This window comes from Dipteris shenzhenensis, chromosome 2 (genome assembly GCF_047967505.1).
Source record: "Dipteris shenzhenensis isolate YYH24624 ecotype China chromosome 2, Dip_SZ_1.0, whole genome shotgun sequence".
Lineage (NCBI taxonomy): Eukaryota > Viridiplantae > Streptophyta > Polypodiopsida > Gleicheniales > Dipteridaceae > Dipteris > Dipteris shenzhenensis.
This window is the reverse complement of record NC_141597.1, coordinates 20,790,239-20,803,734: the sequence shown is the minus strand read 5'-3', so window position 1 is coordinate 20,803,734 and position 13,496 is coordinate 20,790,239. Positions and strand designations below refer to the sequence as shown.

The 13,496-nt window shown below is 45.6% G+C and overlaps 1 protein-coding gene across 4 annotated transcripts in view; it reads right to left on the bottom strand.

The window, feature by feature from the left end:
* LOC147904466 (putative RNA helicase SDE3) overlaps window positions 1–13,496 on the bottom strand; it is a 66,573-nt gene that overhangs the window by 18,532 nt on the left and 34,545 nt on the right. For 3 of the 4 annotated variants that reach the window (XM_087386647.1, XM_087386674.1, XM_087386655.1), the window contains 2 exons: window positions 4,408–4,566; window positions 2,797–4,281 (listed from right to left, as the gene is read on the bottom strand). In XM_087386647.1, the coding sequence (XP_087242773.1) occupies window positions 2,797–4,281; window positions 4,408–4,566 (1,644 nt within the window). The remainder of the gene's footprint in view (window positions 1–2,796; window positions 4,282–4,407; window positions 4,567–13,496) is intronic. The other variant, XM_087386665.1, reaches the window with a different exon arrangement.

Here is a 13,496-nt window from a genome sequence, read left to right as displayed (position 1 = left end):
ATAGACCACCTAGGAGGCAAGGGATCACTACTGGCTGATCTCACGATACAGATATTGCTATATGCTGATGACATAGTCCTTATATCATCTTCAGCGGAAGGGCTGCAGAGACATCTGGAGGCTCTAGAGGTGTTCCATAGAGAGAGAGAGAGAGAGACTTGACAGTCAACATTGGGAAGACCAAGGTTATGGTCTTCAACACCTCACATGCAGTGGCCCGTCGACTCAGCTTCACTTACTGTGGTGAGCCAGTGGAGATAGTGCATTCCTACACATGTTTGGGAGCAGTCTTCACAAGGCCCGTCTTCACGATGACCCATGCAACCTAGGCACGTCTCACGCAAGGACGGTAATGACTCTTCTATAGGTTAATGCCATCTTTCAGACATTGACATTCATCCATAGAGTCTAGGACTTACCTCGATGGAGACTAACGAGACTGGCCTTGGAGTCATCCAGACGACTAGCACAAAATGGAGCAGACACATGGTATGCACGGATATCCACATGGTTTGCTAGGCATGATATTCAAATGAAGAGGCTTCCCCCTTTTCAGTACAGCATGGATGCACCCCGTGAGTCAATCCTACGAGACAATATTAACCATATCATATGGGTAGATCTCCTTCAACTCCATACAACTCGGACTTGGGGGGGGACCAGGAGCTCTCCACCAAGTCCTAGTTCTATTGCGACCACTTCCTGAGAGTATCAGAGGATGGATTCATCATCGGACCCCAGTATCTTGAGGATAGAGGAGTTTCGCATGCACTGAGGATTGCCATTGGGCAGACGCATGTTTCATCTCATCAGTTGAGGATTGAGACGGGGAGAGCAGCAGGCATACCCAGAGAGCAACGGATTTGTAGGCTATGAGGAGTGACTGAGACAAAGGACCACTTTCTATGTACTTGGCCAGCCTACTATTGAGATCAGGGGACGATACCATTGCCTCTTCCAGGAGGGAAGCGGCTTCGGCCCACCCTCACGACTGATCCACTTCCATGACCAGGTCTGCATTGGCCTATATCTACTCGAGATGTGCTGACACAAGGAGACTCTACTACAACAGATTAGAGAGCAGCAGGAGGCGGCCAGACCACAGGGCTGATAGAGCACAGCGACACGTCACAGACTTCTATGCATTTGAGTCAGCTCCAAGACACAGCAGGATAGAGGAGGAGGAGATAGCTGACATGCGAGCAGCCTAGATCACTGAGAGAGGGATGCAAAGACCACCTACAGCACGGAGAGCGACTAGAGCACACTCTATTGAGCTCCTGCCTATCACACCTTTCCTCAGAGGAGACCGGCCGAGACGAGGGGTCACTCTAAACATAGCCCAACGGGTTCAGAGATTGAGGACACCACACCATTCCCCCCACCACAGCGTGAGACAGCCTGACAGACACAAATCCAAGACATTTTCGCCGCCCACAGACCAGCCACCACGGTGCCAGGCTTCGGCTTTTGAATCCCAGCTCTCAGCCTACCTCAGCTAGTCTCTGACTCTGATTTATATTCTTATATTTATATCTGATTTTGCTCGAACTATTGAGCTCCATAGATCACTTTAGCACTCAGCAAGAGCCCTAGCGCGCCCTTTGCTCCAGCATATTGAGGCTCGTATGAGATATTCCTTTTGGTGTACTTTGTACCTTCTCCCATAGGCCCGCGAGGCCTCACGCGGACATTAATACATCTTTCTTTCTTTCTCTCACACACACACATGCATGCAAAGAGAGTACATGCTCTGAAGAGAGTACTCAGATACATCACAAAGGTCAAGTGCATGGATAACGAAAGGCTACCAAAGAGAGCATGGAATGAAAGCCAGAAGCTTCAAAAGACAAACAAGGGCAAGATTTTGACATCCGGATGGGCACAGGACCTAAAAAAATGGTTCAAGAAGTGGGAAGTAGAAGAGTATTTAAACTACTCTTCAGAGGAGATTGATGAAGAGGCTTTTCATTATGACCTGCTGAATGCACTACACAGGAAATGGCAAACAGCAGAAAACAAAGATAAATTTGAGTACTATCGCACATATATCAACCCCGAATATTGGTCAATTTATACAGGAAGGGAGACAACAACGCAGAAGTACATATGTACACCTATAGCAGTGCATAAACGGATGGCTTTAGCCTCACTTCGCACCCGATCACACCAGCTGCAAATAGAAACAGGGGGATGGAAAAAGATGCCAAGGGAGAGTAGAATATGCCAACTATGTGATCAAGGTATGGTTGAAACAGAAGAACACATGGTAATGATATGCCCTCACTATGCACACATTAGGGAAGAGTTCAATCACCTCCTTGAGGGACATAACAAACTGGCTGATTTGCTGCATAAAGGGTCACCTTCAGCTTTAGGAACATTTGTGTATAAGCTCTTCAAGCATAGGAATCCACCTGAATCCTAGAAGGTGGTTTCTCTTTCCACCCTCCCATCTTCGGGAGGAGCTTTCATGTACTTGTGATATTGTATTGCTCAGGTCCCATAGGCCGGTTTTGGTCTTCAGAGGACGATAATATATTCTTCTTCTTCTTCTTCTTCTTCTCTCTCTCACACACACACACAAGCATGCAAAGCCTTTACATCCGCTGTCATAGCTCTCTTTTACAGGGTATCTAGGCAATACCTCCCTCAAACTCTTTATCTTTATAACCTTTCTCATTTTTGTCAACCTTTGCATCTTTTACACAGATTGAAGAGTCTTTCTTACTTACTTTTCTCTCTATAATCCTTTATTCAACTTGAATTGCACATGCAATTGCTAAAAGAGAGCACCTGACAAAGCGTGTAAGGGTTGCCAATGATTACAAGAAGCGCCTTGGCTCGAGTGATTGCAACATTAAACCTCTTGGGACTCTCCAAAAATCCTATGTTGTGTTGCTGATCTGTCTCAATAAATTCCTTACTAGACCGCACTGTTGATATAATTATGACCCTTTTCTCTTGACCTTGAAACTCCTCCACACTCCCTGCTTTTACTCCCTTGATGTTCTTTGAAGCAAGGGCACTCTTGATCTTTTTTACCTGCTGACTGTAAGGTGAAATTATACCAATATCATTATCAGAGAGCCGATTCTTTTTGCATCCTTTCAGCTTTCCGACTATCTCGATCACTTTGCTGGCCTCTTGAGCATTGAACCAGGAGGGGCTTTTTCCTTCTCTCTCATCTCTTCCTTCAATTCCAATAAACAAGATGGGGAAATCCTTGTTTGGAAGCTCTTCCCACTCACATAAAGAAGAGCAAACATCCTCAGCCGCACATGCAATGAGCTCTCCATTGTAAAAAAGGCGAGATGGAAGATCAAGGATTGCTGGATGTGAGCGGTAGTTCCGAACCAATTTTGTCACTACTGCCCTATTGAATGCTAAAATATGATTTCCATCCACTTGTGAGCAACTATACATTGGCAGAGATGACAGGCGTTCCAAGAAAGATCTTCCCAAACCAAATTTCTTGGCAATAGGGGAGCGTACAACAGGTCCCAATTGATGGTGATCGCCTGCAAGTACAACAACAGTTTCTGGGCCCACAAAATTTGAAATTGGCACAAGGGCCTCTGGTTCCATTGCTTGGCCAGATTCATCAAGGAAAATGTGACTGAAATGGCCCCGCTTCACACCTTGGGCTTCAAGCATGGAAGCACTCCAATAGGTGGAGACCATAATCTTGTACTTCAGCAGTTTTTGTAGAGAAGGGCAGCAAAAAAAAGAACCATCTCCATAGCAGTAAGGCCAAAACTCAGACATAACATCATCAAGGGGCCGTGTATATGCATTTAATCGGAGCATGTCCATTACTTTAACATATCCTCTAAGGCGATCCACCAAAACATCTGATGCAATATTTGAAGGTGCACATGCAAGGATCCTAGCATTGGGCTTGTATTTGAGAATTTGCAAAATAGCTTCCACAACTGTCACTGTTTTCCCTGTTCCAGGAGGGCCATATACAAGGTAGGGAGGTGCACCAGCCCTCTTCAAAATTCCTTGAACTGCAATTTTCTGTTCCTCGTTTAGAGCACGATTGAAAGGAGTGAATGGCATTGACATGTAACAAATAGATCCAGGAGTAAACGTGTGTGGAAAAATGAAATTTCCAGGCATATTCTTTGAAGCACTTATGGCTTGAAGAGCACGCCTTACTGTTAATCTAGAGAAGGAAAAGCGCACATCATAACGCTGCTTTGCAATCACAGAATTATGAAACGAATCATGGAACTTCAAAAACACCTCCTCTGCTTGTACCTTGTCGACAAAACCCTACACAATCCAAATGTCATAGTCTAAGTGAAATGCAAGTCCCAAAAAAAGACACAGAAAACTGATGGGGAGAGAGATTTGAAGATTTTCCATCCAAATACTAAATTTTTGGTGGTGGAGTTTGACCTGGTATTCCACCTCAGACCCCAAGGGCCTAACAAATATTGTATCCCTATATATCACCGAAGGGCGCCTCTCCAATATCCCTTGCACCTTTAAAACGAGTAACCCTGATTTATCAAACTGCATGCTAACATTTTGCATATCATATGTAGAAATATCAGCCTGCACACAGGGAAAAAAACAAATTTCATTGAAGAGAAGCAACATGGTTTGTAAAGAGAAATTTTATCACATTGAAGAAATAATGGTGTCATTTATGTTTTTCCTTTATCTATTTTCAAACTATTGAAAAGGTCATAAAGCTTGTTTATGGGAGCACGAGGAAACTGGATGTACCATAATCTGTCAAATAAGAAAACGTCAAAGACTTGCTCTGCTTAGACATGATTGTGTTGTCTAAATATTAACGACTTTTTCAAGCATAGCCTTTGTTGCCTTCACATCATAAACAGACTGTGTAAATATAAAAACCATAGTGGTAAGAGGGGTGCCGTGCAATAAGAACGAATAGGTTATGAGAACCCCATGAGAAATTCCAGGTGTCTAAATTCTCACCCCATGATCCTTGGCTACCTAGTAAAGCATCAATAGACCTCTCTTCATTTCCAGATGGTCAATGTTCGTTGAGAAATTACCAAAAAGCAATCTTTCAAGAATTTTCCCAATCCTTGAGTAACAGCAACTTTAATCATGAATGCTTTGTATTCATTTAACAAGGGAAACCTTGAGAAGCCACAACCATCCCCTAGGAACTTACCAATGGGACCAGGGGGGGCTTCACAATACATACCTTTTATACCCCTGATTGATTCACACTGCATACCTCTCATAACCCTGAGCATCATAACATGAAGAGCCCATGGAGGATGATAATGGCTTTGACCAGGTCTTTGCAAGCCATGGCGCTAGGAAAGGCAAAGGGAAATTTTGAAACAATGCAAAGACACCAAGGAGAATATCATTATTGTGGTAAGATGGGCCACCATCCCACACAAAGGCTCAGAGAAAAACATGATTAAGGTCAAAAACAGCAGGATATGCAGTCCCAGAGACCTCTAGTAATGCACCTGAGTCAAAAATGATGTTAAGTTGAGCAATTCTGTCAGGACACTTGTATAGCTGAGCTGAAGAAAGCACTTAACCCACGGGAGGGTGATGGTTCTTTGCAGCCACAAGCTGTTAACAGTCTATAGTGAGTTTGAACAGCCTTGTAATGCCTCAAATGGTGATAAGAAACTCACATATGAAAAGCCAGAACCATGACCAGCATTGCAAGGCTGTCGAATATGGTGCTGCATAGCTGCCTCATCACCAAATGCATGAGCCACAGAATGGGCCCTCATGCAGGGTATATGCAAGATGCGCTGACTGCTCCAACCTTTCTTTGTGTTACCTTGATTTATCACTTGGTGGTGGCCACCGTTGCTTTTCCCCAAAAGACCAAAAGCATAGTCACCAAAGTGAGACCCTTTACATGAACTAGAAAGTTGCATGCACATCAAACTTTTCATATGCATGGCTTTCTAGCCATGCATTGGCATGCAAACTCTGAACACCTGTGCATGCTACTAAACTTTAAAGTAAACTTTAACACATGCATGCAACCCAAAAGCACTCGTACAAGTACTCCACATGCCAGCCATGCAGTTTTATGCAAAGACAAACAAGGCAAGTATCTGCCCAAAAAATCAAGGCACCAGCAGATTTGTCAATCTGCTGCAGCCTCTACTAGTGTCGCCTGTCCCTAATGCTTCCAGGACTGCCATACAGCCCAAATGGCTGTTGCATGTATACCCATATAGTGTATTTTGACACTCCAAAGCTGGATGAACTAGAGAAAACAGCAATCTGCTTATTCACCAGTTCCTACAGCAATCTGCTAATTCACCACTTCCAGCCTGTCCAGGCTGATGAATCATCCAAAATGGCTCTCGCCTGATCTGCTCAAGCTGATGAATCAGACCAAACTCTCATGTATGGCCTGCTCACACTACTGAACCAGCTCAATGGCCCTCATGTGCAGATGATGACCTGCCCAGGCTGACGAATCCGCCCAAACAGCCCGCCTGTGCACACAAATTGAAAAAAAACTCAGTTCAACCTGCTTCACGGACATAACCGTCAGCAAACAGCCTTCTACCCATCCCACAAATTCCTTCGCCAATGGACTTCTTCAAGAAGGTAAATCACAATTCTCTATCCAAATATGTATCTGAAATTCCATTGAATCCACAAGCATCAAATTCAAACCTCTACATCACGCTTCATAATGATTCACCTCAAGGGACAATCCTCAACCAGATCAGCTCGAGACCACACAGAGTTAAGTCCTCATGCAAATGAGGAAAAGCACCGGAATTTCTGATAATAAAGTGGCTCTGATACCAACTGAAACAGGCAAGCGTTAGCTAGGCCCAAGCCTGGGTGTAGTCCAAGTTCGTCTCTGATGCTAGGTCCTGCAAAACAACTATAGATTAGGAAGACCAGTTTGGGGGAGTTGGCGAGCTCTCCACCCAGCCATAGATCTAGCATAAAGGATCGACCTCTAAGCCTAAGGTTAGCCAAGCAACACACCAACTGGTCCATGTACACAACCCGTGTATCCTGAGGTTACACAAATAACACGCCGTGTCATGTACACAACCCATGTGTCCCATACCATGGGAGACCACCAATCCAAGTGTAACAAGACTAGGCATAGGCTTGCTATAGGTTCCACTATCCCCAAGAGTCCATCCCAAGGGACCCTTGCCAACGAGCCCACCGCTCATATATATAGACTCATCTAGGGGGTGTCCCTATCCTAAGGGCATATGTACATTGGAATACTAATCGATCCCTTTTAAGGGTCCATCGCTTGGGCCTAACTCCATCATTATGAGCAGCTCATGCTATGACCTTGGAGTCATAGGACAACCCCCTCCCGCCGTGCTCCCCTACCTCCTCAGTCCTTCCCTCGTCCCTCTAATTTTCCTACCAAGGGGAAGGTATGCTAGGCCCACGCATGCTAAGCCTACTCCCCTCCACCACCCTTTCTTTGACCTCATCGCTCATTCCCCTTCCATGGAAGCCACTTTATGAAGATTTTTGGAGGATTGGGCTCTCGAGCTTCTTGGATGTTATCCACACAGCTTGGAGGCCACAACAAATGCAATTCGCCAAGAAAAATGCGAACTAACCTTTTTCCTAGGCATGCCTGGCACATGTAGATTTTGATTGCCATGAGAATAGATGGCCCCCAGTCTTAGGCCTCGTGTCGCTATTGACCTCTATCAACCATGGCTATCTAACTAGGTGTTTCTTACACAAATTTGCTAGCCTTGCCCATAGGTTTGGTATGATGGCTGTGATGCCCCTTCGTGGCACTGGACTGACTGGGAATACTTGGTATTGAAACCACCCACCAAGGCACTTCACTAGCATAGCTTCACTTATCGAGGTGAGCCAGTGGAGATAGTGCAATTTTACACATACTTTGGGGCAATCTTCACAAGGCCAGTTTTCACGATGGTCCACTCGCACGAGGATAGGGAGCTTTGGCTTGACTGGAGAGGCAGTGCCTTCAAGCACACTTTTAGGATCCGCCGACGAAGGGCTGGTTTTTTGACACCCTAGTGGCCATGTATACAACACCTTTTTGGAGGAGTAATCTCTTGGCGACAGAGATTTGAGCGGCTAGAGGTGACTATGGGATCTAGGATGATTCAGTGTAAGCCCTCGGTCCCCCATCAGATAGTACATGCAGAGTTTGCCATGACACCACTTCAAATTGATGCCACCTTTCAGACAGTGGCATTCCTCCACAAAGTTTAGGCCTTACCCAGCTGGAGATTGCAAAGGATTCTTCTTTATGCAGATGACGTGGCACTCTTGTTGTCCACACCCGAGGGGCTCTAGCGACACCTAGATGCACTGCAAGCTTTTTGTTTATCCCATGATTTGGAGGTCAACCTTGGCAAGACCAAGGTCATGATCTTTAACACCTCTCGAGCAAACATGCAACGGAAGCAGTTTACTTTTACTTTCGGTGGGTCACCAGTTGAGATCGTATCCTCATACACTTACTTGGGGGTCATCTTCTCCGGCCCAATCTTCACGATGAGACCAGCGATGCAAGTCAGACTGAGCAGGGGATACACCTCACTGGCTCGGCTAGAGAGACTGCTTCCACTCCCACTTTCAAGACCCTCGGACCAAGGCTCTTCTCTTCGACTCCTTGGTCCGACCAGCCGGTATGTATGGCAGCCCTTGTTGGGGACCTGACATGTCAGAGATAGAGTGGACACGGGTGGAGCGCCTGCAAATCCTCATGCTCTCACGGATGATCCAAGGGAAACCATCTGTACCACATCACATCATTCAGGCCGAGTTTGGTGCTTCTCCACTCCAGCTAGATGCAGCCTTTCAGACCATCACATATCTACACCGGGTTAGATCATATGGGGACTGCACATCAGGGAGACAGAGGTTGCCATAATTGGCTCTCAATTCCTCCATGAGGTTGGCAACAGAGGGAGACGAGCAATGCTGGTATGCACAGACTCACAGATGGTTTGTGAGACTAGGGTTTCACATCGATAGGATACCTCCTTTTCAGTACAGTTTAGATGCCCCTCCGGTACTCCCACCACCACTCCAATCGGGCCACACACCAACCAGGTCATTCGAGAGGATCTCCTGCAGCTACACACCTTTAGGACCTGGTTGGAGCCGAGGGAGCTCCCAGTGAAGCTGAGTTTCTACAAAGATTACTCTCTTCGTATTTCGGAGGAGGGATTCATCACACCACCGGGGTACACTGAGCTTCATATCCCTCACTCACTACGGATCTCCATCGGACAATTTCGGGTATCATCACACCACCTCCACATAGAGAGCGGCAAAGCAGAGGGGATCCCCAGGGAGCATCGCATATGCATATTGTGCGACTGTCAGGAGGTTGAGTCGGAGGAGCATTTTATTTTCAGGTGCCCAGTGTACTACGAGATCAGAGGTCGCTACCACTATCTCTTCAGAGACGGCTCCAGGCTCCTTTCCAGATTCCTCGCCTACTCAAATCAGAGATGTCTCGCGGCATTCATTCACGAGGGGGTCCGACACAGAGAGTACTTACTCAGGCGATGGGGCTTGGTCCCACCATCAGATACCTCTCAGAGCAAGATCACAGAGTTCTTCCCATCGAGTGACATTGATCGCCCAGTGTCTAGCCGCAGACGTGACAGAGACCCCGACCCGCCGACGACCGTAACACGACACACGAGACATCGAGGGGACACACAGATTACTCTAGGAGACCTCCTGTCATTGTTTAGACCCGGGATACATCCCACGGGAGTCACGGTAGCTCTGGTCTTACGTCGAGCCTCCTCCAAGAGACTGAGATGCACCGGACCCCTTGACGGAGGCTTTCATTGTCATACCCAGATGTATTTGATTATGTATGATCAGACTTAGGATTCAGCACGGGTGATGATGCTCGTTTTAGTAGCTCCACCCTTACTGTGATTTGTATTAGGTTTTCTTTCAATCTCATAGACCCATCGGTCTTCCGAAGACTCTAATAAAATTTCTTTCTTTCTTTCTTTCTTTCTGTCTCTCACCCTCACCTGCCCTCACCCGCTCATCCTTCCTCTCTCTCTCTCTCTCTCTCTCTCTCTCTCTCTATAGTAATATGGGGGTAAAACAAGGATGTCCGCTCTCACCCACTTTGTTCGGCCTATGCATTGATAGACTTGAGGAGTTGGTGAATGAAGAAGCATGTAAAGATGAGTTATACAGCCCTCATCTAGCAGGTCTCGTGATTTGGTTGCTTCTTTACGCAGATGATGTGGTTGTTTTCACTGATAGTGAAAGTAAGATGCAAAAAATGATGGATATCTTCAGCATATTTTGTGCAGAGAGTGGGATGGCTATTAATGTCAACAAAACTAAACTCATGATAGTCAAGACTATACAGCCAAGCAGCCCCCTCCAAATCTTATATAAAGGACAACCCATTGAGACAGTGCACTCATTCAAATACTTGGGTATTGAAATCCCCGCCAATAATAGATGGAACAGCTGTGTGCAACGGAGACTTGATGCAGGATGGGCAAAATACTTCCAATTTGAAAATGAGTGCAACAATAGCAATACGAGAAGGTGGCAAGTACGAAATATGATCTTTGGGGCATATGTGATACAGACAGTACTCTACGGAGTAGAGGTATGGGGTGGGAGTATATCTCCATCAACGTGGAATGAGATAGAGAAAATGCAAAAGTCTTTCATTAGGAGGCACCTGGGCATCAAGGCTACTACACCATACTCTTTGTTACTCCTAGAGACAGGATGTATACCCATAGAGCTACATGCTCTGAAGAGAGTACTCAGATACATCACAAAGGTCAAGTGCATGGATAATGAAAGGCTACCAAAGAGAGCATGGAATGAAAGTCAGAAGCTTCAAAAGACAAACAAGGGCAAGATTTTGACATCCGGATGGGCACAGGACCTAAAAAAATGGTTCAAGAAGTGGGAAGTAGAAGAGTATTTAAACTACTCTTCAGAGGAGATTGATGAAGAGGCTTTTCATTATGACCTGCTGAATGCACTACACAGGAAATGGCAAACAGCAGAAAACAAAGATAAATTTGAGTACTATCGCACATATATCAACCCCGAATATTGGTCAATTTATACAGGAAGGGAGACAACAACGCAGAAGTACATATGTACACCTATAGCAGTGCATAAACGGAGGGCTTTAGCCTCACTTCGCACCCGATCACACCAGCTGCAAATAGAAACAGGGGGATGGAAAAAGATGCCAAGGGAGAGTAGAATATGCCAACTATGTGATCAAGGTATGGTTGAAACAGAAGAACACATGGTAATGATATGCCCTCACTATGCACACATTAGGGAAGAGTTCAATCACCTCCTTGAGGGACATAACAAACTGGCTGATTTGCTGCATAAAGGGTCACCTTCAGCTTTAGGAACATTTGTGTATAAGCTCTTCAAGCATAGGAATCCACCTGAATCCTAGAAGGTGGTTTCTCTTTCCACCCTCCCATCTTCGGGAGGAGCTTTCATGTACTTGTGATATTGTATTGCCCAGGTCCCATAGGCCGGTTTTGGTCTTCAGAGGACGATAATATATTCTTCTTCTTCTTCTTCTTCTCTCTCTTTGCATCTCATCAGAGAGCCATCATGGAGCCTAGATATGTGCAGCCGGTTCATACACTTGGGACTCTAGCTCTGAGCACTTGATATCTTCATGCCACTCATGCTATTTTGCTATTTTGTACTAGCATAGCATTTTAAGTACTCAGCAAGGGCCTTAGTGAGCCCTTTGCCCCGCCCCATAGTGGTCTGTATGAGCTACTTGATTACGTACTCTGTCCCATAGGCCCACGAGGCCTCCCGTGGACGTTAATATATCTTTCTTTCTTTCTTTCTCTCTCTCGTCCATACCTCTCCCGCCCGTACAGCCCCGTCCGTACTTCTCCGTTCTTACAGCCCCGTAGCCCGTTAGCAACCTGTCAACCCTAACCTTGAGTTGGGCTAAACCCCCAATCCAACCACCCAGGTTCAGCTAGGGGGTTCAACAGACAACCAATTATGAACTGGCCTACCCTCTCCTCCAAGTCCCCCTCAACTCCTTCAACCTCCATCAGGACTCGGTACTCCACAATTGCAGCCATGACACCCTCTCCTTATGCACAGAATTACCAACAAGAAGGCTCAAAACGACCCATCCTTGGGCAACAAGATCAGATTTTTTATCTGCAGCAGGCAATGAGAGAGCTATGATTGGAACTGGCAAAAGTAAAGGCTCGACTTCACGTTCTAGAAGGGCCTGGTAAGCAGGCAGTAATTGATGAGGCTGTAAAATCTTGTAAGGATTCCCCCCCTACCCCGCAGCTAGTCTCTATAGTCAAAGATCTTGTTCACATTGAAGTACAAACTGCTAAGAAGGAAGTGATTGTGGAAGTGGACATCAAAGCAAGTAAATCTCATTTTCAAGTAGAGATCAAAGAACACGAAGCTAGAAGTGATAATGCGCTGAAGATTAGAATAGGGGGACTCCCAGAAGATTGGTACAAGAGGAGGATACATATAGTGAAATATTGACAAAGATCAAAGCAAGCCTGCCCAACATTGAATGGGTGGATGATGATGAGCAGGATGATGACGACTCTAGGCCAACTTCTATTATGCACTATAAAGGTCATGCAATCCTTACACTGAAGTCAAAAGATATGCGGATCTTCGACAATCTTACAAGCTGAAGGGTACCAAAGTATGGATAGCAGAGGAACTTACACAAGCTCAACTCAAGAATAAGGAAACTGAATTAGCTAAAGTCAAGGCTGCCAGAAAGGATTGAAAATGGGCAGTTTACCGTGAAGGCATAGCCCTAATTAGAGAGTTTAAATAAAAACCAAAAGACTCTCGGTCTTAAACTGATGTATGGATGTTTACTCTTTCAAACTATTATGTAGGTACTCTAAAATAATGTGGGTTGCTTTCTGCACTCCTTGGGAGCTGCCATGTGCCCTCCCTAAAGCAGATGTACTAGAGGGTTTCTTGCTGTCCCCCTTTTGGTCTCCAATGGACGTTAATAGACTTTCTTTCTTTCTTTCTTTCTTGTACCCTTGAACGATTGCCTAGAGGCCTTGCAGATAAACCAGATTTGCACATCCAACTCCCAATGAGCATAGTTAGATTCATCAAGTTTGTCCTCCTTGCTCATACACAGGGGTGCCATGGATCCACTCCAAGCACTCAACACACCTCTTGAAGGTCGTCACAACAGCTCTCCAATCCCGTCTACTACTACAGCTGCATCAACACACACAAAATTGAAAAAATGAGTTCAAGTCTACAGCAACCTCCCTAGGATCTCCGTCGCCTTTTCCAGATTCCAACAGCCATTTGATCCTTCTCTCTTGCTGTAGCCCAAGGACATCATGTATGCTCTATCATAAGATCAAGACATGGGCGATGGCTCCATCCATGAGTGATGCAGTAAGGCTGGGTCGGATATGGGTGGCAACGATATCCACCAAACTCCGTTACTGGTCTAGTGTAGTCTCCTCCACTTT